This window comes from Archocentrus centrarchus, chromosome 8 (assembly GCF_007364275.1).
Source record: "Archocentrus centrarchus isolate MPI-CPG fArcCen1 chromosome 8, fArcCen1, whole genome shotgun sequence".
Lineage (NCBI taxonomy): Eukaryota > Metazoa > Chordata > Actinopteri > Cichliformes > Cichlidae > Archocentrus > Archocentrus centrarchus.
This window is the reverse complement of record NC_044353.1, coordinates 10,313,804-10,336,327: the sequence shown is the minus strand read 5'-3', so window position 1 is coordinate 10,336,327 and position 22,524 is coordinate 10,313,804. Positions and strand designations below refer to the sequence as shown.

The following is a 22,524-nucleotide window of genomic DNA, read 5'->3' as shown; positions in this document are numbered from 1 at the left end:
TCTCTCTTTCATTGACAGTCTCACTTGGATTGCTTGACGCCATGATTGAACCTGCAGATGCTGTTGTGAGAGGGTTATTTTTTTTTAACATATAACATAGAGCTTTTGCTCAGCAGACAACAGGAAAAGCTCATGTATATATTAATGTTGCCATTATAGCTTACTATGGCACTAAATCGACCTGAGTCTTCATCATTATTATTGATTGCATTATTTTTTTTCCTGCGGCACTGAAAAGCTTTGATCCTGTCAGCACCGTCTGTCTAAAACTGTTTGAGCTGATATAAGAGGCCAAGTAACATTTAAGAATCTGGATTACGTGCATACTAATTTATAAAACTGGACATGCAACACCTCCTGGGAAGAAGTTGTCAGCCTTCCTACAATTCTTATGTTTTCATCATAGTTTCATGCAGTGGGGTGTTTTAAATAGTAATCAGTGTGTTTTGGTGTATCAGATGCAACCAACATTTCCACTCACAACTCCACTGATTGTGTGGTGTATTTTACAAGCAATAGTCCTTTATTAAGATGTGAGTAGTGCATGACAAATACAGTACAATACGATCAGCGCGGGGGCAGCAAAAACCCTGAATCTAGTGCACACAGACGCAACTCCAGGAAGGGGTTTATCTGCTCAGATGCTCACGGACACTTGGCGGTGGTCGTCACAAAACAATCTGTGAGGGGAAAGAAAAAGTAGTGACTGACTTTTATAGCAACATGTGCTCTCTTCCACTATAAAAACCTACAATAATATAAAGAATTTAACAACTGCTGCAAAGCTGACAAAAATGAAGCAGACAAAACATTAGAAACACTGCTGCATTCAAGCTGCTGATGTGAGAATGCCTAGACTCAATGTTTTATTACAAAACTGAAGCTCTGACAGAGCTCGTTGGTCATGTGAAAAGGGACCCATTTCCAGCTCTTTAATCCAGCACCCTAATTTTATTCTTGGTCTCTCCACAAGATGGGTAAAAACATTTTTAAAATTACCTTTCTGCAGCCCCTCAGTTTATCTCCTGAGAAATCATTTCAGCTTTCCTTCTGATTGGTTGCCCCTCAAAAACCAAAAGCTGGGACTACATATGGCTATCCCACACTGGGTGTTTGGCTCACACGGATTCCTTGTACATACACTAACTTTGGCCATGTTTGATATGACCATCCACCAGCATAAGTGTATAAACTGAAGCATGTAATAAACTAGATCTTGAAACTAAATATGTTTTTATTGCAATAGTAACTCTCGCGTGTCAGCTTGTACTTAAATGCAACATTAGTAAACTGCCCGCAGGCAAAAATAGAGTGAGGGAGTGTGTGCACTTTGCCGCCCACAGTCAGAGCCAGTGATACCTGGTAACCAGGAAGCTTTACAGCCCCCTCAGTCGTCGTCGTCGTCGTCCTCGGGGACGAAGATGTCGTGCTCCTCCAGCAGTGCAGCAAAGTTCTTGCTGATCTGAGTCCCCACATACAAGAAGGGCACCACTACCAGACCGATCCGGATTAGGCCGAAGGGGGTCTGCTCCCCAGTGTCACACACCCCACCATAGAAACAACTAAGTTAGTTAACGCCGAGCATTCAGTGCAATGCTGATGTAAGAAAGAGCTGTTCATCAAAAAATAAATAAAAAATCTCTGGGCATGCACACCCAGGCATTACTTTTCTTTATGACTAACAGTGCTTATCCTCCTAAGTCTACACCCTGCGTGGATCTCCTGATTTCATAAAAATGCGTGCAAGTGAGCCCTCACCTTCTTGGGTTTGGGGAGCATACCACCGGATGATGAGCACACGGCTGTCCGGCACGCAATCACGGTGTTCCCCGGCACACCGGGGGGGGTCATCGGCGATTTGCGGGGGACTCTGAGGACCGACAGTCTGGAAAGGCGACCGAGGGCGGACGCCATATTTACAGCATTTGTTGATGCAGCGGCAGCAATGCGGAAAACAAACCGGAGATGATCTGTGACGTGTAGGGGTGTGGGAAGGAGGAGGAGGAGGAGGGGACAGCGCCACCCTGTGCTGCTGCACCGACACAGCACCCTATTTTGTATTTGCCCGACTGTGCGCAATTCGCCGCTTCAAAGTTGAAATAAACCACACAGGCTGCACATTGCGTTTTACTTTCGCTTGCTATATGTCGAGTTGCAGTTTACATTTAAACCCTCAGCAAACAGTGGTTCATTGTACAGCCTTAAAAATTTCAGACGAGGAAAAAAACCAAAAGCAAAATCAATAAATACTGTACAGCATTAAATATTTACAGACTCCTTATACTAACTAACTCATTGATAAGCAAAAGAACACCAGTCATTGACAAAATGCATTTAAATAGTGGACTACAGCACATAGTAGATACTGGCCTTGTTAAGAGTTACAAGTGATGCATGCTGTAAATGCACTGATCAGCATTATTGTGTTTCACTGTAACAGACACAAGTTTAAAGTTACTCTGCTGTTGTCGAGTCAATATCACAGACTTCCTAAAATGTGAGTTAAATAATTTAAATGAGGATTTTCAATGTACAAACACAGCAGAAACCAAAACAAACACAAATGTCTTTCTCAAGTAACAGAAATGAAATTGGACTTAGTGAAACAAATGCGACAAAAACAGCTTCGTGGATGTGCCGTTAGTGTCTCCTTATTGCAGAATCATCCCTTTCATCCCTGCACGAGTCCTTGCAGCTGTACCGCTTCTTGTGACGCAGGGCGTGCTGCCAGCCGTGGCCTCTCACTAAACAAAGCAGTGCAGTTAAGAGAGATTCACCCTCCAAATTAGTGAACGAAAGAAAGAAAACCCTCCAGATCTGACCGACTGCATCTCACGCCTCTCTTTCTCACCTGATGTCTGAAGGTCAGACGCCTGAAGAACTTGCTGACCTCAAATGCACCAGGTTTAAGGGGTCCCCCAGTCTTGCTGCCTTCTCCTAGCCGTACAATTTGTCCTTTGGTGATAGCGGCTCTCAGGCTCATGCTCTTGACTATGCGAGCGCTGGGCTGAGAGTTGGGCGTGGGCCTGGAGGACACAGTGATGTAGGTGGCGTCTTTCTGATGTTCCTGGTAGCTCACTATTGGCAAGGAAGTAGGTGAAAAAGAATGCTGGTCATTAATTTAAAAAGTAATACACAGAAAGATGTTGTCCCACAGTATTTTTAAGCGTGGCAGCTTTACCTGCAGATGTGACTGCTGTGTCGGTGGTACTGCTGAGCTCCAGCAGGACTGTGGGATATGCAGGATGCAGCAGGAAAAGTTTTCGAATGAGCGGCTGTGCTGCAGCAACAACCGGTGACACCTAAAGAGCCAGAGCGCACATTTAGCACAAAACACTCCTTTACAGAGTCGAGTACAATAGAGCGAAATGATCTGTGCACACGATTCAAGGATACTGCTCTTCCTATCCGATTCGCTAGGGAAGACTTACAGTTGTCTTGGTAACATTTCTCTGTGCTTTGATTGGCTCGCTGGCCCAGAACAGGAAAGTGGATTGGCCAGCAGATGTGGAGATTGCAGATGTTTCTAAAACAAGACCAGGACACACGAAATCGTTTGTCCAGAGAAGGTTCCCGTTGGCCCCATCTATGATAAATGCCTGAGAAACAAAGAAGAGGAGAAAACCGGTAAAACGGAATCTCGGTGGGAACTCAAACCGAAACCAGAAAAGCGAAAGTTTCATGGAGCATGTGAGCCTCTGAACTCATTACAGCCCTGGGAAAAAAAAAAAAGTATGAAAAGGCTGTTTTACCTTCATGATGCCATTTGATGAATGCTGAATGAAAAGGTCGAGGATCCCATCGTTATTGAAGTATCCCGCTGCTGGTTGACTGTGACAGACAAAGAACTATTTCAGGCATTTTAAGAACTTTATTTTTTTTTATCCCTTTTAAAACGGTGTCCCATATTTTGACTGGGGCTAATTTTCAAAAGGATGGGTTGGATGTTTTGGTGGAATATGATGAAAACAGCAAAAAGAAGAAAGAAGAGGAAATGCAGCTAAAAATAGAGGTTGGGAAACTGATTAAGTGCTATTCTCCGGGGGGGGGGATTTTTGCCATTATTTTGCACATTCGCACAGGTAAGAAGATATCAAAATTTCAGACTACCTCCTGGCAATAGTAAGTGTTCCACATCAAAACACTCTTTGCCCCACACTGTGGAAATATTCAGGGCTGTACCTGTGAATGGGAGATGTTTTGAAGGTCCATTCCTTTCGTAAATCCCTCTGCCTGAGCAGTGACAGTGTGCTGTTTCCGTACAGCAGCACCCAGTCACTTCTGCTGGAGTTCAGGTTAGAAGCCGAGTCCAGACTGTTGTGGTTGTTGCCATAACTATCCATAAGAGGGAGCAGGAACTCTGCCCGGTCATGGTCATGAGGGCTGGAAAGGATTTTGACTCAGTTTAGCCAAAAATACAAGATCTAGTAATCTAGTATGGGTCGCTCTTTCACTATGGACACCAATCTGAAAACATACTTTTATTTTTACTGAACCAGATGAATGTATATGTATCTGATAAAAAGGGTGTTTCGTAATATTTGAATCCACCAGAAAGGTGTGTAATGCTTAAAAAGGCTTGCATCAAAAACAGCAAAATATCTGCAGTGTTAAATTTCTGATTACCTTTGTGTAACACTTTTTAGTGAACTCCAGTGGAAGACAAAACCACACAAAGCTAACTGCAACTAGTTAAAGGTTTGGTATTTAACAGACAAAGAAGAGTGTGTACACTGAAAGCAGATCTATGTGCCAGTCACTGAGGCCCACCTGTAAATCTGTATGACGGAGGAGAAATTGTCCTTCTTGAGCCCCTCCCACCCCGGGTCCTTCCTTCTAAGCGTCTGAGTTAGGGGCATTTTGCCACTGGCGCGAAAGTAGATGTCTTGCAGAGAGATGGCCTTCACGTTACCTGAGGGAACACACGATGGCACAAGCTTCTGTAAAACCACAGTTAAGGTTCAAGGTTCACTCCAAACTAAATCAACCAACTCTAAAAAAAGAAAAAAAAAAAAGACCCACTTAAAATCAGCTGAAGAATAAAGGTGGTCACAGTAATTATTGACTTTCAAGCTTGTTAGAATTTTACAAACTCAGTTTTTGCCTTATATACTGTATTTCCATGTATGTCTGCACATTTCAATAAATCGCTGCACCTGTTTCCCATTTTCCAAGCAAAAAAAACCAAAAAAAACAAGGGATCAGTCAGGACTTTTGAACAGTACTGTGTATTGCTATGGAATGTAGAAACAACTCTGGTTTCTAATAGTTTGGACAACTAATACTGATAAAACAACTCCTTGCAATATGAGCACACAGAAGGCCCTGGATCACAGAGGGTCTCAGTATGAGCCAGTAGATGAGGGCATTTGGGTGTTTCCCTGTAAAGTTTAACAAAGTAAGTTAAGGGGACGAGCCAAAAGAAAACTGTCGAAAGCTGAAGCTTGAAAAAAGGGGCGACTGGACTTCTTTCTGTTTCTTGAAGACGTTTCAGCTCTCATCCGAAAGGCTTCTTCAGTTCTCAAGCCAAATGGTGGAGAGATCCAGGTATTTAAACCCCTGTGGGCTACTTGGAAAAGTTTCATAGCAGGAAGGGAAAATTTTGCATTTCATTGAATATCCTAAAGTTATTGTATTAAAAAAATAAATCACCTAGTCCAAACATGATGTAGTATGCTCCTCGCTGTGTTTCATGCAGCAAAGGACCAATCAGCTTCCCTTGACCAGTGAGGTTGAAAGGCACAGGATGTCCGAGCAACGCTCCAGTCCGTCCAGAGATCAGAGTCAGAGCGAGATCCAAAGCCTGGAAATAAATGAGACAAACCCCCCCTCCCTGTAAATTCACAGTGTGCCAGAGTGTGCCGTACAGTCCTTAAGATGGACATACAATTGCACTGATGTCAGCTGACTCTGGGTGTTAAACATTTTACAGTGATTGTTAAATGTCCCTGCCTCTCGCCCTATGTCAGCTGGGATAGACTCCAGCCCTCCCGCGACCCTGAACAGGATAAGCGGAAGTGAACGGATGGATGGATGGATGAATGTTAAACCGATAAATTAGAATGTATGAATTGTGACTCAAGCATCTGAATTCAGGCAAATTGGTATAGATACGGACCAAACAACAGGCTTGGAATCAAACTGATTTTTAAAGGAGATGTCTGGCATACTTCATCTGCTGGCAGGGTGGCTACAAGCAGATCTGGGTCTGAGTCGCCCTGGAGGTCTGGAAGTAGCACCGCCTGGGATTCAATGTTCTTAAGCGATAACGACCACAACTTCTTTCCTGGGGAGGGAAAGGAAATATCTTTGAACCCAATTTGAATGCTTAGAAATGAATACTTACAGTTGATCACACTTATTTACTTGTATATCAAATATAACTATTTTTAATATACGAACACAGCTTTCAGAAAAGATGAGCAGCAGAATCTGCACAGCTGGAATAGCTTTGAGTCTGACCTGTGGGGGCGCTGACAGTCGTGATGAAGGATTTGCCAATGAGGAGACACACGGGCGATGGCTGGGTGCTGTACTGCAGACCACACTGGATGTACATCACAGTCTCCTGCATGACTTTCCTCCACAGCACCTGACCGCTGACAGCAGACAGGGCCACCACACTGTAAACTGGGATGAAGAACATACATCATGAATATATCAAAGAGGTTACTGAGAGAAAAAAAAAAACACCCATTTTACACAGAGTGGACATACAGTGAACTGTTTTTTTCCAGGGTGGACCAATACTCAGAACAATGGGAAAGTCCATGGAACACGGTGAAGATCTAAGAAGGAAGACACTGTGCAGACTGTTGAGCATGGTGGTGGTAGCATCATGCTCTGGGGCTGTTTTGCTGCCCGTGGTACTGGTACATTGCGTAAAGTAGATGGAATAAAGAGGGGGGAGGACTCCCTCCAAATTCTTCAATTTCACCTCAAATCAACAGCAAGATGGTCAAAACTTGGACACAACTGGGGTGTTCCAACAGGACAACGATCCCAAACACAAATCAGAACTGGCTAAAATTAAAGCAGGCTAACATTAAACTTCTGGAATGACATTCCCAAAGTCCCAACCTACATCACCGGCACACTTATTAAAAGATGTAAGTGAGTGTATGTATATATTTGAGCCTATATGTATAATTTTCACCCTGTGTGGATCAGAGAAAATCCCAAATAAATTCAATGCACCCAGTTCTTTAATAAAGTCATTAAATATGTATTCTGTACAATCATTCCACCCTGGAAAAAATAGTTCAAGACACATACACAGATATTCATGAGTCTAAGTAAACTTCAGCCCACAATTATAGATGAGTACAGACATGAGATAGTGAACATATTTAAATTCCTCACATACTTTTGTTGCCTTTTTTGCCGTGGGTGTCATTGGTCCACTCAGTATCACCCAGGAACACATCCTCCACTGAATCACCATCAACATCCCACAGTGCCAGTGCGGGTGGCGTGACATCTAAAAGGAAAAACAAAATGAACACCACCCACCAGCAGAAGCTGTGTTTTATGTTGAAACAGAGCATGTGGGAGGTAAAATAATGCTCACAACGCTGTGTAATCACTGGTGGATAATTACAGGGCATTATTGTCTAGCCTCTCAGACTTCTTGGTAAGCCCCACGGCACCACCCAGTACCGTGTGTTTCTACTTCTTAGTTTAATCTATAGCAAACTTCATGTCTATGAGTCTATATGCTATCCATGAATGTTATATGAGGCCATTAATAGAGGAGCCACTAAATGCACATTAATGTCTTTACCTTCTGCATCTCCCAGGGCTCTCTCCCATAGCGGCCTCTTTTCCAGTTCTCCCTTTTGGCATGGAATCAGGAATGCACACAGCAGCACGACCAATGTGGCACACACCAGCGGCACCAGGAAAAAAGCACTTCGGACAGCATTCTTCACCCTCATCCTCTTTTCTTCATCAGTACTGTGAACCCCGAGCCCAGCACCCCCGAGCGCACCAGGGCCCCCTCTCTCACCACCCGAGTCCCTGTGGCTCCAGTACTGCACTCCTTTCATGTCGTCTCTACCCTGCCTGGATTTGCTGGGGAGTCGCTCCCTCCATTCATCCTCCTCTTCGTCCTCCTCGTCCTCCTGCGCCTCGTCCTCCGCGCCCACAAGTCTTCCAGATCGGCCGCCGCGCAGCTTGGAGGAGCTTGTGCCCAGGCAGCCGTCCCTGCCGAGGCCATTTCGGGGGTAGTTGAGCACAAGGTCGTCCTCTTCGCTCTCGTCTTCGCTATCGGCTTGAGTGAGAGGGTCGTACTCCCCGAGCTCTGAGCCCTTCTTCCCTGCAGAGACACACAGAAACGGCTCATTAGGAGCACTTCTCCTGTGTGCATGCAAGGGTTTGAATATGGCCGAAACCAGGAGGTTGTTGTGCTGCTTGTTTATGTATTATTGATAAGGTCCCTAATTTATAGGAAAATTACTCATTTTATTGTAGTTTTCCTCTGTACACCACCACAGTGGATTTTAAAATCAAACAATCAAGATGTGATTGAATTGCAGACCTTCAGCTTTACTTCAAGGGGTTTAACAGCAGTGTTGCATTAACTGTTCAGGGATTACACACATTTTTATACACAGTCCCTCATTTTCAGAGGCTCAGAATTCATTGGAAAATTGACCGTTCCCTTCATGACAAATGAGGCAAACATGATAGTATTACAACATCAAGCCAGCGTAGGCCCCAGTTTTACAACAAAAGACTGATAACACAGCAGTAGCAGTGTCTGTCCGCGCACACGCACACACACACACACACACACACACACACACACACGGCAAAGCACAAACAGGTGGCACCGTTACCGAGACGGTGAGCTCCAGTGGAGTGACCAAGTCTAACCCTTGTTGCAGGGTTGGACAAGCAACAAGCGGGGATGAGTCTAAAGGGGGGCATGGGGTGTATAAAGCCATATTTATTTCAAGGCTTTAGAAATATTATTTTGTAGCTTCATATTTATAGATTACAGATTTAGAAAATGTAAATAAAATATTAATATTTACAAATATAAAAATAAAAGCTCTTTTTTTTTTTTCTATCCGTAGGCCAGTAAAAACGGGCCATTAAAACTCTGAGCCACTGACCTGGGGCTGTCGGGTTGGACAATTAATTATTATTAACATTAATTATTAACATTATTTTTTTTAACATCTACACCATCAGAACATCTGTTTCCTGCAGCAGGAAATATTGAATTTAAAGGACAGGGAAAACCCACCTGTGAGAATGCTGATATACTTGCTTTTCTTCAAGTTCCTTTAAAGGCTTACAGACTGACTCATTCACACACACACACACACACACAGACACAGACACACACACACACACACACACCAAAATTACCTCATCCAGAAAATACAACGCTGTCAGAAATCTTCTTATGATTCCTACTGATGTAAGAAAGCCTTTCAAGAAGACAGAGTAAAGTCTATTTTATTTTATGCCTTAGTTTAGGCTGTATGTATACCTTGTTGTATTTGACATCACTGCACTTGTGATTATTTGTTTTTGCATTTAAGGAAATGTTTTCTTAAAAAAAAAAAAAAGATTTTAATACGGCACATGAAATAAATTGAAAGCGTTTAGTTTTTTTTGGTAGATTTATGCAGTTTAACTATTAAAAACACTACAGTTTCCAAAACGCTTTGTATATTTGTTATTGATCATTAATGAGACAAAATTATTTCTTATCCAATTAATATAATTGATAGAATACTTGATTACTAAAATAATCGATAGCTGTAGCCTTAAATGTGGCTGCTGATAGAAGCAGCAGGATGAAGTGTGAAGTGTACAGGGCTACACTCTCTGCTCAGATTCAGCCAAATGCTGCAAAACTGGTCAGACAGCTCTTCACAGCACAAATTGATAATGACATAAAACATATGGCAAAAGCAACCCAAGAGTTTCTCAAGGCAAAGAAATGGGATATTTTTCAGTGGCCGAGACAGTCACCTGATCTCAACCCAACAGAGCAGTTTTCAGTTACTGTATGCAGAGAGCCCCACAAACAACAACAAACAAACCCACAGTGAAAGCCTGGCGGAGCATCTTAAGGAGGAAACATTTGGTGATGTCCGTGGGTTATAGACTTCATGGAGTCACTGACTGTCATTCATCTGCGCATTATAACCCTCATATTTGAAAGTATGTTAGTTTGTCCAATTAATTTTGATCCTCTGAAAATGGGGGACTGCATAAAAATGGCTGTAATTTCTAAACAGTCAGTGCAACACTTCTGTTAAACTCCTTGAATTAAAGCTCAAAGTCTGAACTTCAATCATGCTTGATTTAAAATCCACTGTGGTGGTGTACAGAGGCAGAACTACAAAAACTGTCTTTGCCAAAAATTCACGGACCTAACTGTATTCCTTTATTTTGGGCATTTTCTGATTATATCTTCTTTTTTTTTTTTAACTCTGCTGTAAATGCACAAAAATGCATTTACAGCAACTAATATCAAATAATAATAACAAAAACAACAATAATGTAAAGTTAGTTTGGTTATTTAATTCAGTAAATGCTTGTGAGTATTGCCTCAAAATACAGATCTATCTAAATATAGCAACAAATATTAAAAATTAAACAAAAATACTATTACCCAGTCTGAGCTTGTATTATGTATTAGTCTTTTAAAAAAAAGGGGGGGAAAAAAGGGCTTTATGGTGAGCTCTCTTACAGCAGGTTGGTTAACATTAGCTAGGGGTTAGCTGGCGTGGAGCACCCCCCACGCAACACCGTCAGCGTGCCGCTCAACCGCCGGGCTACATAAACACAAAACAGAACGCACCATAATGAGATAATACCAAAGAAAAAAAGGACGATAACTGCGTATGACAACCCAGAAAAAAATTAAATAAACCACCTGCATTCATGGGGCTGAGACGTGAGATAGGACAGCGCAGACGAATCTGAGGCTAAGCTCCGTTACGCCTGCTCATTCGTCCGGTAAAAAAGGAAAATAATCAGTTCTGCGCTTACCGGGGAGCTTGAGGGCACGGGACAGAGCTGCAGCCATTTCTCCTCTAATGAATCCGACAGAGCCGACGTGAGGCGAGGTAGCGGTGATGAGCAGTCCCCAACAAGCACTTTGGATCTGCGCCTGCCCATATGCATCATGGGAGTTGTAGTTTATGAAGACCTCTCGTTGTTTAGTACGTGTATATGTCTATGGTTCAGTACGTCTAACTGTATCTGTATCATTATATTGAAGAAAAACACATTTAACAACCGTGACAAAATGCTAAATAATAAGTGTTTTTAAAAAAAAAAAACATAATTACACAGAAAGTAAACCTTCTTTCTCGTGAAGAATATTTAGACTGTAGTTAGTTAATATGTATATATTAACTAATATATTTATATATTATGATGCCTGCACATCATGTTGATATGTATATATTTATCTATTTATTAATTTTTTATACATTCTATTTTATGTGTGGACTTTACAGTGTGGCACTGAAACAGGAGTGGCCTTCCAATCTCATTGTACATTCCGTATAATGACAAATAAGATAAGATAAAACTTTAATGATCTCACGACGGGGAAATTTGCGCATTACAGCAGCTCAGTACAGAGAAAAAATGAAAAAGGATGAGTAAGAACAAATAACTAAACTAAAACTAAAATAGAATAGAATAAAATAAAATAAAATAGCAAAAAACTATACACATACATAAGCACTACATACAAAAAATATATATATCAATGTCAATACACACATTTACATATACACACATATACACACACATCAAAAATCTATATACAGATATCAAAATATTATATACATTTGTAGCCGGTAAGGTACATAGCATATACGGTATGCATTATATGGGTGAGTGTAATAAATAAAATGTATCTGGACTGTATGGATAAAGTGATGGCAGAGGAGGTAAAGTAAGGCATTCTGTTCTATTATGTTCTACTCTATTCTAGACCGCGATTTAGTTGTAATTTATCACTTGATTTTAGTATTTCCATTCTGCGACATAGTATGATATACATGAGCAGATTATAGTTCTGATTTAAATCAGGATTTTTATTTTGATCATTGAGAGGGAAACGGGGAAGGTCCTAGTCCCGCAAGGCATCTCGCAAAGTAGGCGAGTCACCTCAACAGGCAGACCTGTGCCCCTTCAAAAATTCGTCTCGTTAAATGTACGAGGACACGGGCGTCACCCCGCGTCGTTATTTTCCTTACTCATCAGTTTAAGGCATACCCGTGAAACAGCCACTGACGGGCATAGACCTCGCACACAGGCACTCTCTGTTATGGTGCCAACTATGACGCCCCATTGTCAATTTGTTTTGGCTTCTATCGACGTTTATTTTGTTTCACTAAGTAAGCGAACACGATAAAATAAATAGTCACTGATCTTTGTAACAGTTTAAACTATGCTTACGTTGTAAAATCGCTGTGCGATCTGCTGCAAAGGATCATGGGTACACAGGTATGCGCGCTGTTTGTATTCCGTCAGGACTTAGCGATCAGAAGTTTCTTATGTTAGCAGCACCGAGCGTGTGCCACAGTCGTTTTGTGTGTTTTTTTAGAATTCATAATTAGTTATTCTTAATTATTAAGCGAATAACAAACTCTCAGTGTCAACCTCCGGTAGCCGTTCTGGTTTTTGGCCCAAATCGGGCCCCGTAGTCCCGGCTCCCCTCAAAAACTCGAGCGCGCATGCGCGTTTGAAGAGTGTGGAGAAAATGGCAGACGTCTCTCTTGATGAAGTTATACGACGGCGCCGTATTAACGTCAAGACTGCAGCGAAAAGGTATTTTTTAACGCTTTTGGCACTGGTGTATGTGCGGTTATTTAGGAGGTAGAAACTCGTAGTGATGTTTTTAAGAGCATAAGGAGAACGTTGCGCTGCAGGGAGCTACCGGACAAGCTAACGTTAGCATATTACAGCTAGCAGCGATCGCAGCCTCATCGCTAGGCTAAGTGGTTGCCATCTGCAGGCCTGCACCTTTGAAGCCGTTCATAGAAAATACATTAAATAGAAAGAAAATACAAGTTAGGGACTCAACCACACTGTTTATCCGAACAGATTTTTTTGTATAAGTTAAAATCTTTACATTATGCAGCCTCTTTCAGCGTTTTGTTTGTAGCTTTACTCGTCGGGCTTGGCTAACTAGCACGCTAATATTTTTTTGGCAACAAATCGCAGTTTTGCCCTCATTTATTGAACAAATGTGGTAGCCGGAATGCGTGAAATTAAAGAGATAAAATCCCCGTCCAACTTTTTATATATTATCTAGGCATGCGCTTTAGAAATTACTGGAAAAGTTATTACTTCATTTAAAACCTAATTGCTTTCTTTGAATGCATTATCCTCCTATTATGGGGGAAAATAGACAATTTAAGAAACAGTAAGAGCATTATTTTATGTCTGGTAAAACGTATTAATCCTTCAATATATTTCTGCAAATGTTTAAAACGTTGAAGGTAGCACAAATCCTAATGCCTGTTGTTGTATCACTGCTGATCCTGAGGAAACATTGTTTTTTTTCGTAGGCCAGCGTTTGGACGGGGTTTAGGAGGGGATGGCAAAGGTTTTGATGCCAGACAAAAGATTGGAGTGAATGATGTAAGACAGAGGCTTGGAGGAGGCACAGGTAAGGGCCACCAAGCATTATAGTTCAACAGATCAGTGGGTGTAATGTTTTGGGGAGTGAAGCATTATTTTGCCCTTAAACCTTCCCTTTCTTGCCTTAGGTTTTCAAGTGAAAGATGCCAGAGAGAAGCTGGGGCAAAAGGATGCTCGCTTCAAAATCCGTGGCAGGGGAGGAGCAGGAGTGGTGCAGGACGCTCGTCAGATGATCAACTCACGCAAGCAGGGCCAGAATCAGTTCACCGTCTCTGCACCGACCACACTAAAGACAGCAGTAACGCAGCATTTACAGAGCCAGACGCATGTGCCGCAGATACAGATACACACCAGCAACAATCTCGCTGGTGTGAACACGAGGCAGTTTGCTTCTAATGTACAAGGACCGAGTGCAAAGGCCAGCGCAGCGCCACAGCTGAGCAATAATGTAAGAATGATGGATGCTCGTGATAGGCTGAGCCTCAAGAGGAGCATTGGAGCGACACAGACGCAAGCAGCAGCTGTACCACCTCTAAAGATAACTAAGACCATCCAGGTAAGGATAAAATTACTTTGACTGTTAAATCGGGTTGCACATATGTATACTTGTTGAAATATACAGCCAAAACGTATTTTACTAATACATTGTGCTTCTTTTAACAGCAACGTCCAGTAGGGATGTCAGGAGGAGTACGTGCAGCTACGGAGGTAGACCAGTTTCTCTTAGCACATATAAACGTAACAGGACACTTGTGGTTCCCTGTCTAAGGGTGTAAGATATTGTACTAAATTGATTATTTTGTTTTTCACAGCCTACCTTAAATGAGCATGATGGTGCCCCAAGTAAACAGTTAAAGATCACAACTGCAAACAACATGCTACAATCACGGGTAAGATTATTTTTTTTGTGTGTGTGTGTGTGTGTGTGTGTGTGTGTGTGTGTGTGTGTGTGTGTGTGTGTGAGAGACAGGGGCTCATGTGGGGATTCATACAGAAACTCCAGCTTGATTGCCTGTCAGTTGTGCATTCCCACATTAATTGGAGCTTTTTCTTTCCTACAGCCTGGTACAGCAGGCTCAACATTCTCCATGTCAGCCCCGATCACCAAGGTGGTTAAAAATGATGCTTACACGGCCCCTCGTCCTGCTGCTCCCGTGGGTTCCGCTCGGCCCAACACCAGTCTGGCTGCCACACGGTCCTCAGCTGCAGCCTTACAGCCGGTATCCAGGACTCTTCAGCAAACCACAGCAGAAACCAGTGCAACGGTTCCTGCTCCTCCTCAGGTAAATGCTGTGGTTTTCATCTGCAGCTCAGTATGTACTAGGTTCTTGCTTTTAGGTTATGCCTGTATAACTTGTTTTTATGGCTATTAGTGCAATTTGTCTTTAAGCTTGGTACATCCAGTCAGTTTCTGACATTATATATCCACCCCCTGGCAAGGAAAGAAATTTTTTAATAGCTTTATATACATATAGGTAGCATGATATGTATTAAAAATGGCATAATTTATTATTTCAATCTTCATAATAATTGATAACTAACATTTTAAGATAAATGTAGTGGAATATGGACTGTGGCCTTGTTTAGACATGCTCCTGCGTGCTGCAGATATTTTTGCTGCCAGAGGCAAAGAGAACAGCTGTCATCAGACTGCAGCTACATTTCTGCCACATTTCAAGATCTGCTTGCAGTCTGTCTCCATACAGAACCTTCGATTATTTTATTTTTTTAGCTTGCTCTTAATTCAGTTAAGAGGTGTCATATAGTGGTGGTGAATAGCATTGTTTGCTTCATGTTTAAGCTTGTTGAAGGGTGGTTTGATAGAGGACTCTGGTTGGCTTTTACCCATAAAGGTTTGGATTGCAGTTCTGTTTGCCAGAGAGGAGAGTCTACAGCTCCACCCTGTAATAAATGCTGCTGTTGTGTTATTGACCTTTTTGTGGAAAAGAGATGGTGGCTGCTTTGTGTGATTTTTATTTTTATTTTGTTCAGTATTTTTAATTTGCATACATGCTTCTTTATACATATTACAGTTCACACACATCAATTTTTAGTTGCAGTTGCAAATGAAACTGTTTAGCCCTTCATACCACCTTTGCCATCATACTGTGTGTGCCATGTCTCAAAGAATCCTTCTTACTTGTAACTTTAAAATGAAACGTTTAGGCTAGCAGGTGCGCTGCTGTTAGATGTAACACAGTTTGACTGATATTTATGTGTCAATGTTTTCAGTACATTGTCATTTAAGTGCTTTTGTACTCTGTACTCACGTTTTGAAGCAAGAAACGAAATTGTATTTTTAAGGTGATCTTTTGATGATGTTGGCAGGACAGCTGTAGCTGTGAGTCTAAATGATAGTAAAAAGTGAATTGTTGAGCTAAGATGTTTGGCATTTCAACCCTAAGCAGTTGGTTTACATGTTGTTTTTTTGTTTGTTTTTTCCGTCATGACAGCCATTTTAACTGCATTCCCATGACTGTCTGGTTTTGTCACTTTTCTTTTCAGCCTGCTTTTAGCCCTTTGGAGGGGACAAAAATAACAGTGAACAACCTGCATCCCCGAGTCACTGAGGAGGACATAGTGGTGAGGAAATCACACTGTTTGCCTGTAACCTTTTCTTGTTGGATATTAAAATGATGTGCTGAGTGCTGTGGTGACTCATTCAGTTTGTCAATTTTTGTCCGCAGGAGCTGTTCTGTGTGTGCGGTGCCTTGAAGCGAGCACGGCTGGTGAAGGTAGGCGTCGCTGAAGTGGTGTTTGTCCGTAAAGAGGACGCCGTGAGCGCGTACAGGAAGTACAACAATCGCTGCTTGGACGGTGAGTGCCCAGGAGCAAGGGCGCACACGTGAAATTGCTCTCTGGGTTTTGGGCACGCTCTTCTGTTTAACATGCAGTTCAATGACTGCTGCAGCAATGAGATGTTTTGGGGTTTGGGACATGTTAGACAGAACATATGGAGTCAGGATCACTGTGATTTTCATAGAACTGATTGATAGGTGGTTGTTTCCATGCGTCATATGTTCTTTTTCCTTTTGTTGTCCACCCCCAGGCCAACCCATGAAGTGTAACCTTCATATTCAGGGAAATGTCATCACTTCTGATCAGCCCATTCTATTGTAAGTGAGCCCTCAAGGCTTCTTTACTTAATTTCAAATGAATGTCTACTCAATTGTGTTTTCATACTGCATGAGCCAGGGTTCATCATGACTCAGAAAGAGAACTTGGGGACAGTATGTATGATGGGTCCATGTAAAGGCAGTGAGTCAGTGTGTCCTTATTTGCCTGTAATCTGTGCATCTCCTTGTTATTTCTGACCTTTGATTAAACAAAAATGTGCAGTATGTTGGGTAAATCAAATTCCACATAACAAAACTGGTTAAATCTCTTTATGCACATCAGGAATTCTTCTGTGTAGGGAAAATCCTAATGCAGGAAATCCTTATTTTGGATATTTTCACTTATGTCAATCTAGCTTTAACCTAGGCACTAAAGCCTATATTCACTGTATTCCTAAAGTATAAAAAGCATAATCAAGGCTGTATGTGTTTGTTAAAAGTGGAGCAGTTGTGTAGATTTCCAGCTTCATGTTTTTTATTTTTGAACTGTGTAGGTGTGGCTCTGCATGATTAACAGTTCAAAACAATCTTTATGGATATTATTGTGGTCCTCTGTGCAGCCTCTCAGTTCATCCACTGTCTAAAATCAGTGTTTAAAATGGAGCTTCTGTGCTCACAGCCAGAGCTGTAAGACTTAGATGACTGTTTTGCCCTCCTGTCCTCTTTCTTTGACGTTACACAGATTCAAGAATAGAAAAAGTAGTCTGAAAACAAACATTTAGAACAGTCTGAAGCCTGGCTTTTTAGCTTCGGTGACCTCATTAAGTCAAGTTTTGGCCATATTTATTATGAATTGGAGCAAACTGAAAATAAGGGAAAGCACCACAAGCCTACTCTAAGCAGTTTAGTGGTGCATTATTACATTGCCTTTGAAAAAATTGATTTAATCAAGTTTAGCTTCACACTGCCAGTGGCTGTAGCTGCGTTATCCACTAGAGGTCAGACATGTAACCCTTTTGGCATGACAGCCAATGTCTTTTAAGTTAAGTGAATGCAGCAGTGGGACCCTGTGTCTTGTTTTAATTGTTAAAGGGCTTGATGAAGGGGTGCCTGGGTGGCTCAGTGGTGGAGCAGGCGTCCACATACATATGCCGCTCTGCAGTGCGGGTGGCGCGGGTTTGAGTCCCGGCCTGTCGCCGATTTGCCTGCATTTCTTCCCCCCATGTTGTTACCCCATTTCCTGTCTCTACACTGTGAACAAAAGCCGCTGTGGCTGAAAATTAAAAAAAAAAAGGGTTTGATGAATAATAACTCTTTAACTCATCGCCTTCCACAGGAGACTCAGCGATACTCCCGGTACAGGCAGCAGCACAAAGAAAGAAGGTCTGCCCCCCTCTTTATCTCGGCCCACGGGTCAGCGCTCCTCCTCTCAGCCCACCCCAGAGGTGGACCCTCAGACCATCCTCAAAGCTCTCTTCAAGTCCACTACACAGTCACCCTCCACCACTGAGCCTCCCAGCTCACAGGCCACTGCCTTTCGCATCAAGATTTAGCCCGTGTCTAATGTGAAAATGCTGTCTGTTCATGTTACTGCATTCTCAGTGTTCCCATTTTCAAACTGTGGTTTTCACATTGACAGCAGGCAGCACACATTCTCATGAAACTGATTTTTACATATTTGATATACATAACTCCTGTAAACGTGAAATTCATAATGCATCCTTGTTTGAGTTATATGGTATAAAAAGTCACCTGTTTTTTTTTTTTTTTTGTTTTGTTTTGTTTTTTGGGAAACAACTGTGGAAAGAAGTGTCATGATGTTTAATCTGGTTTCCTGGTGGAGGGAGGATGTACCAAATGAAGTTGGATGAGGTTTTTTTTTTTTATTTTATTTTATTTTAGAAATTGAATCACAGTTTGAATTTTTTTAATATTCCCATCACTTGCCTCCAAAATCCAAAAAAGGAGTTAAACAAAACAGCCAAAAAACTTTGGCTTATTGGCAATTGAGTTTCTTTATCATTACTGAGAGTTATGTAATATTTAAGGTTGAATATTCATGCAGGTGTCTTTATATTGTCAGTACTTCTCTTTGGGTTACCTGGGTGTGTACAAAGCATAGGAAAAAACAATATACAGACCAAACAACACAAAGAAAAACATGCCACGTCCGTCTTTTTAGGAAGGACCATTAGGTTGTCTTCCCACATCTTAACCTAAGTTGAGCCCAAAGAGATGTCCTGCCAGCCAAAATAACTGAAAATACCTGCAAATTGGGGTCCGGCAGAAACTATATAATAACTTCATTAAGCTCTCAAACAGACATGTTGATTTATTTGTTTTTAACATTCAGACTCATGTTCTCTGGTTTTTGCTCAGTGGTCTAGATTTGGAGCGAAACATCTTTAATTCTTTCTATCATTACGCTCGATTTGTGTTGAAGGACTGTAATTTACTTTCTGTTGCTTTCTTGGTATGTCGTGCACGAGGAGACAAAAGTGGTAGGATCTGTCTGAAATGTCATCATTAAATATTTAGCTTTGTAGATGTTGTCTGAGACTCTTTTTTTTTTTTTTTTTTTTTTTGCTCTTCATAGTGGGATCTTGCTGATTTATATAAATGTATACACACATGCTCTTTAATATGGGTTGTGTTCCACATTATTTTTAATAATGACTTTTATAAAAACTGAAAAATAAATGTTTAGGTTTAGAACAGGGGTGTCAAAAATAAAGCCTGGCCTGACAAAGATTCCAATCCAGTCCACTGAATAGCTATGGAACATTTTAAAGAGGGCATAGATTTTTAAATAAATTTTTACAGTTTTTCCTATAGATACAATTTCCCCATGGCCACTCCTACTACACCACAGTAAATAAGTAATAGATAAACAATTAAATGACAGAAAAATCCTTGTTTTTCACAACTGTACCTACAATAGAAATTTGTTTTTTTAAACAGTGGGCCCACAGTTATGTTCTGTGAATTAATGAAACCTGTCTGTTTTATATTTTCTAATAGGACAGTATGGGCAATGAGCTACCAGAAGGGTTTTCTGTAATTTTACACATTTATTTCTCTCAATTTAAGCCCAGTCAGTCATGCTGGCAGATTTTGGGGAGGGGTGTACCACACTGTACGGAAATTCAGTTGTACTTCCGGTTTGAAAGGTCAGACCAAAATGGCGCCGTCCAAGAAGAAACACGCCAAGAGCCAGGCTCGTGTTATTCCTGGAGGATTTACGGGTATCGCTGGTTATTTTTCTGCTTTTCTGTACCGTTTTGTCTTCGTACACAAGTCTTTTCGTTATGTGACGCGGCTGCTGTGTGTAGTCTGTTGTACGTACAGAGCAGGGTGACATCAGGTGCTGATGTATTGTTGTGTTTCACCGTCTCTTCTCGCAGTGTTGTCTTTACAGTTCAGCTCGGGCAGTGTCGCCCGGCACTCGCTGTATGTGAAGGAGCACAGGGTGCGAGCGGAGCGGAGCTCACGCAGGCCGCTGGACCGGACTTTGTTCGTGCTCAGCGTCCCTCCATACTGCACAGAGGTAGCGTTGGTTCGCTGGGTGTGTGCCTGATCGGTGTTGTGCCAAAAAGGATTTGCGATGTTTGTGTTTTTTTATGGATAATATATTTGCTTACACTGGTAGACTGTGGTTACAGGATTTATGAAGGACTTATATATATATAAACAAAACAAACAAACCAAAAAAACCCTGTTTTGCAAGTATCTTTATGATTCTGCGTTATTGTATCTACATTACAATACAGTTCTTTGTGGCCACTTAAAATATCTTTATAGAGCTGTGATGTTATTGCAAAGAAGTGATTGCAGCTTCTACCTTGTGACGGGAGTGGTGTTTCTCCCTCAAAATTACTTGATATAATTCATGAGAGATATGTTTGACATATGTCCCATAGATTTTAGGCCATTTTAGGTGTGGGATTTGTTTGTCAGGTAAACCGTAACTGTTCTTCTGTGTGTATGTGTGTGTGTGTGTGTGTGTGTGTGTGTGTGTGTGTGTTACAGGGTGTTGTCAAAGATTTATTCTCGCAGTTTGGCAGCGTTGAGTCAGTGGAGCTGAGAGACCACCCGGGCTCCTTTCAGGAGTCTGGACCCAAACTGTCCAGGTTCTTCAAACCAGCTGAAAAACAGGTTGATCTATGTTGCTGTGCAGTTATTTCCTTTTTTTATAGCATATTTTGGGACATGTTTCACATTATGTGTCTCTGTCTGTTCCAGGGTTTCAAAGTTGGCTATGTTGTATTTCAAAACTCCTCCAGTATACCGGTTGTTAAATCACACCCACATGATGTGCCTTTGGTGGTCTGCACAGAGCAGCGTCCAGTCAAAACAGGAATCCAGAGTAAGTAGGCTGTTGCTAAAAATGACACATTATAGCATTATTAATATTTATATAAAGATTAATTTTTATGTTGTATAAGGCCTAAATAAAACCAAATCAGACATAAAGCTGCCTCAAACACATTAATGCAGACAAAGAAATGTAAAATATGACAAAATAAGCAAAATTGTCTGCAAAAGAGACACAGAGATGCATTAATGCGACAAAAGAATCAGCGTGAGAGAAAATGAGTAGACATAGATTCAAAACAACTACTCAGATACAGGAGGGCTACAAATAGTTGCAAATGAATTATAGTAAGATACTAAATATAATGAAATTGCCTGAAAGAGACACAGAATAGCTGCAAAGAGAGTCGGCAATAGCAGAATGTGACACAAATGACCAAAATTAAATGTGAATGACATCAGGGTTGAAAAAAACAGCAGTAAAGGCACCAAAAACAACCCCAAAGGAAACACTGAGTGACTATGAATGGATGTAAAATGAGACATAAACTGATCAAATTATGAGAAATTATGCAAAACATCTGGAAAATGCACACACACAAAACAAAGATGTTACTCATCTGTAACAAACAAGCTCCATGACAGTAATATTTTCTTATGGCAGAGTGGATTCAGCAGTACACAGACACGTTTATTCAACCGGACAAACTGCAAGAAGTAGTCGACTCTTTTATGAAAGACTACGACGAGTGTAAAGAAGAGGTGAGAGTTCTGCCACTGTTCCTTCAGCTTTGCTGACGCAGCCGGTCCACGTGACTTCAACTCGGGTTTGATCTCTTGTGCGCAGGAAGTGGAGCGACAGAGGAAGGAGGCTGAACAGCAGCAAGAAGATGAAGACGGCTGGGTGAAAGTCACAAGAGGGCACAAGGGCGCCAAGGCCCGTCCTCACAGTGAAGCAGCCAATCAGAGGACCCTACAGAAGGAGATGAGAAAGAAGAAGAGGAAGGAGCTCATGAACTTCTACACCTGGCAGCACAGAAACACACAGAAAGAACGTAAGTCACTGATTTAGTTGTCATTACTTATATGTGAGCTTGTGACATAATTTAAATACACTTTATCCTCTTTTTTTTTCCAGATATTGCTGAACTAAGGAAAAAGTTTGAGGAGGATAAACAGAGGATAGCTCTGCTGAGGGCGCAGAGGAAGTTCAGACCTTACTGAGTCGGCCCATTTTTCTGTGCTAATGTCACTGCTTTTGTGTATATCAATTGCATCATAAACCTGAGTAATCTGTGTTAATAAACTACTATTCTGACTTATTTTGAGTTATTAAATTTGCTTTGATCGGCAGTGTGTTTGGGTTTATTATTATTATTATTATTATGATCGAAAAGTGCTATCAGATTTGGATCCATCCATGCATCCATTTTTTTTTTTTTTTTTATAAACAGATGGGTGTAGACACTCACTGTTGTACCTCTCTCCTGACCTCCTCTGTGCATACCAACAATCTGAACCAAAA

At 41.4% G+C, this 22,524-nt stretch overlaps 4 protein-coding genes and 1 non-coding gene across 6 annotated transcripts; 2 read left to right on the top strand and 3 right to left on the bottom strand.

Moving 5' to 3' along the window:
* Positions 1-502: 502 nt before the first annotated feature.
* On the bottom strand, positions 503-1,966 carry smdt1a (single-pass membrane protein with aspartate-rich tail 1a). Its single transcript, XM_030735674.1, has 3 exons — positions 1,759-1,966; positions 1,360-1,525; positions 503-680 (listed from the first exon to the last, which is right to left on the bottom strand). The coding sequence occupies exons 1-2, from the start codon at positions 1,912-1,914 to the stop codon at positions 1,388-1,390; spliced, it is 294 nt and encodes a 97-aa protein (XP_030591534.1). The 5' UTR covers positions 1,915-1,966; the 3' UTR covers positions 503-680; positions 1,360-1,387.
* A 148-nt stretch (positions 1,967-2,114) lies between these two features.
* fam234b (family with sequence similarity 234 member B) lies at positions 2,115-11,144 on the bottom strand. Its single transcript, XM_030735672.1, has 13 exons — positions 11,017-11,144; positions 7,784-8,317; positions 7,367-7,480; positions 6,463-6,630; positions 6,171-6,286; positions 5,653-5,803; positions 4,771-4,912; positions 4,183-4,383; positions 3,753-3,831; positions 3,432-3,599; positions 3,182-3,302; positions 2,852-3,078; positions 2,115-2,744 (listed from the first exon to the last, which is right to left on the bottom strand). The coding sequence occupies exons 1-13, from the start codon at positions 11,051-11,053 to the stop codon at positions 2,742-2,744; spliced, it is 2,061 nt and encodes a 686-aa protein (XP_030591532.1). The 5' UTR covers positions 11,054-11,144; the 3' UTR covers positions 2,115-2,741.
* A 958-nt stretch (positions 11,145-12,102) lies between these two features.
* Positions 12,103-12,256, bottom strand: LOC115785320 (U12 minor spliceosomal RNA). The gene has a single exon (XR_004020356.1). It is a non-coding gene; the product is annotated as a U12 minor spliceosomal RNA (small nuclear RNA).
* Positions 12,257-12,688: 432 nt separating this feature from the next.
* Positions 12,689-19,230, top strand: poldip3 (polymerase (DNA-directed), delta interacting protein 3). Of its 2 annotated transcripts, XM_030736621.1 has the most exons (10): positions 12,689-12,813; positions 13,557-13,657; positions 13,758-14,185; positions 14,293-14,337; positions 14,442-14,519; positions 14,691-14,912; positions 16,135-16,212; positions 16,317-16,446; positions 16,679-16,745; positions 18,022-19,230. In XM_030736621.1, the coding sequence occupies exons 1-10, from the start codon at positions 12,746-12,748 to the stop codon at positions 18,236-18,238; spliced, it is 1,434 nt and encodes a 477-aa protein (XP_030592481.1). In that variant the 5' UTR covers positions 12,689-12,745; the 3' UTR covers positions 18,239-19,230. The 2 variants fall into 2 exon arrangements, with proteins under 2 accessions (XP_030592481.1, XP_030592482.1); XM_030736622.1 differs by lacking the exon at positions 13,557-13,657 and having other exon boundaries at positions 12,747-12,813.
* Positions 19,231-19,772: 542 nt separating this feature from the next.
* Positions 19,773-22,312, top strand: rrp7a (ribosomal RNA processing 7 homolog A). Its single transcript, XM_030735786.1, has 7 exons — positions 19,773-19,930; positions 20,090-20,232; positions 20,715-20,840; positions 20,928-21,051; positions 21,664-21,761; positions 21,847-22,054; positions 22,138-22,312. Exons 1-7 carry the CDS (start codon positions 19,867-19,869, stop codon positions 22,221-22,223), a joined length of 849 nt encoding a protein of 282 aa, XP_030591646.1. The 5' UTR covers positions 19,773-19,866; the 3' UTR covers positions 22,224-22,312.
* The last annotated feature ends 212 nt before the right edge of the window (positions 22,313-22,524 follow it).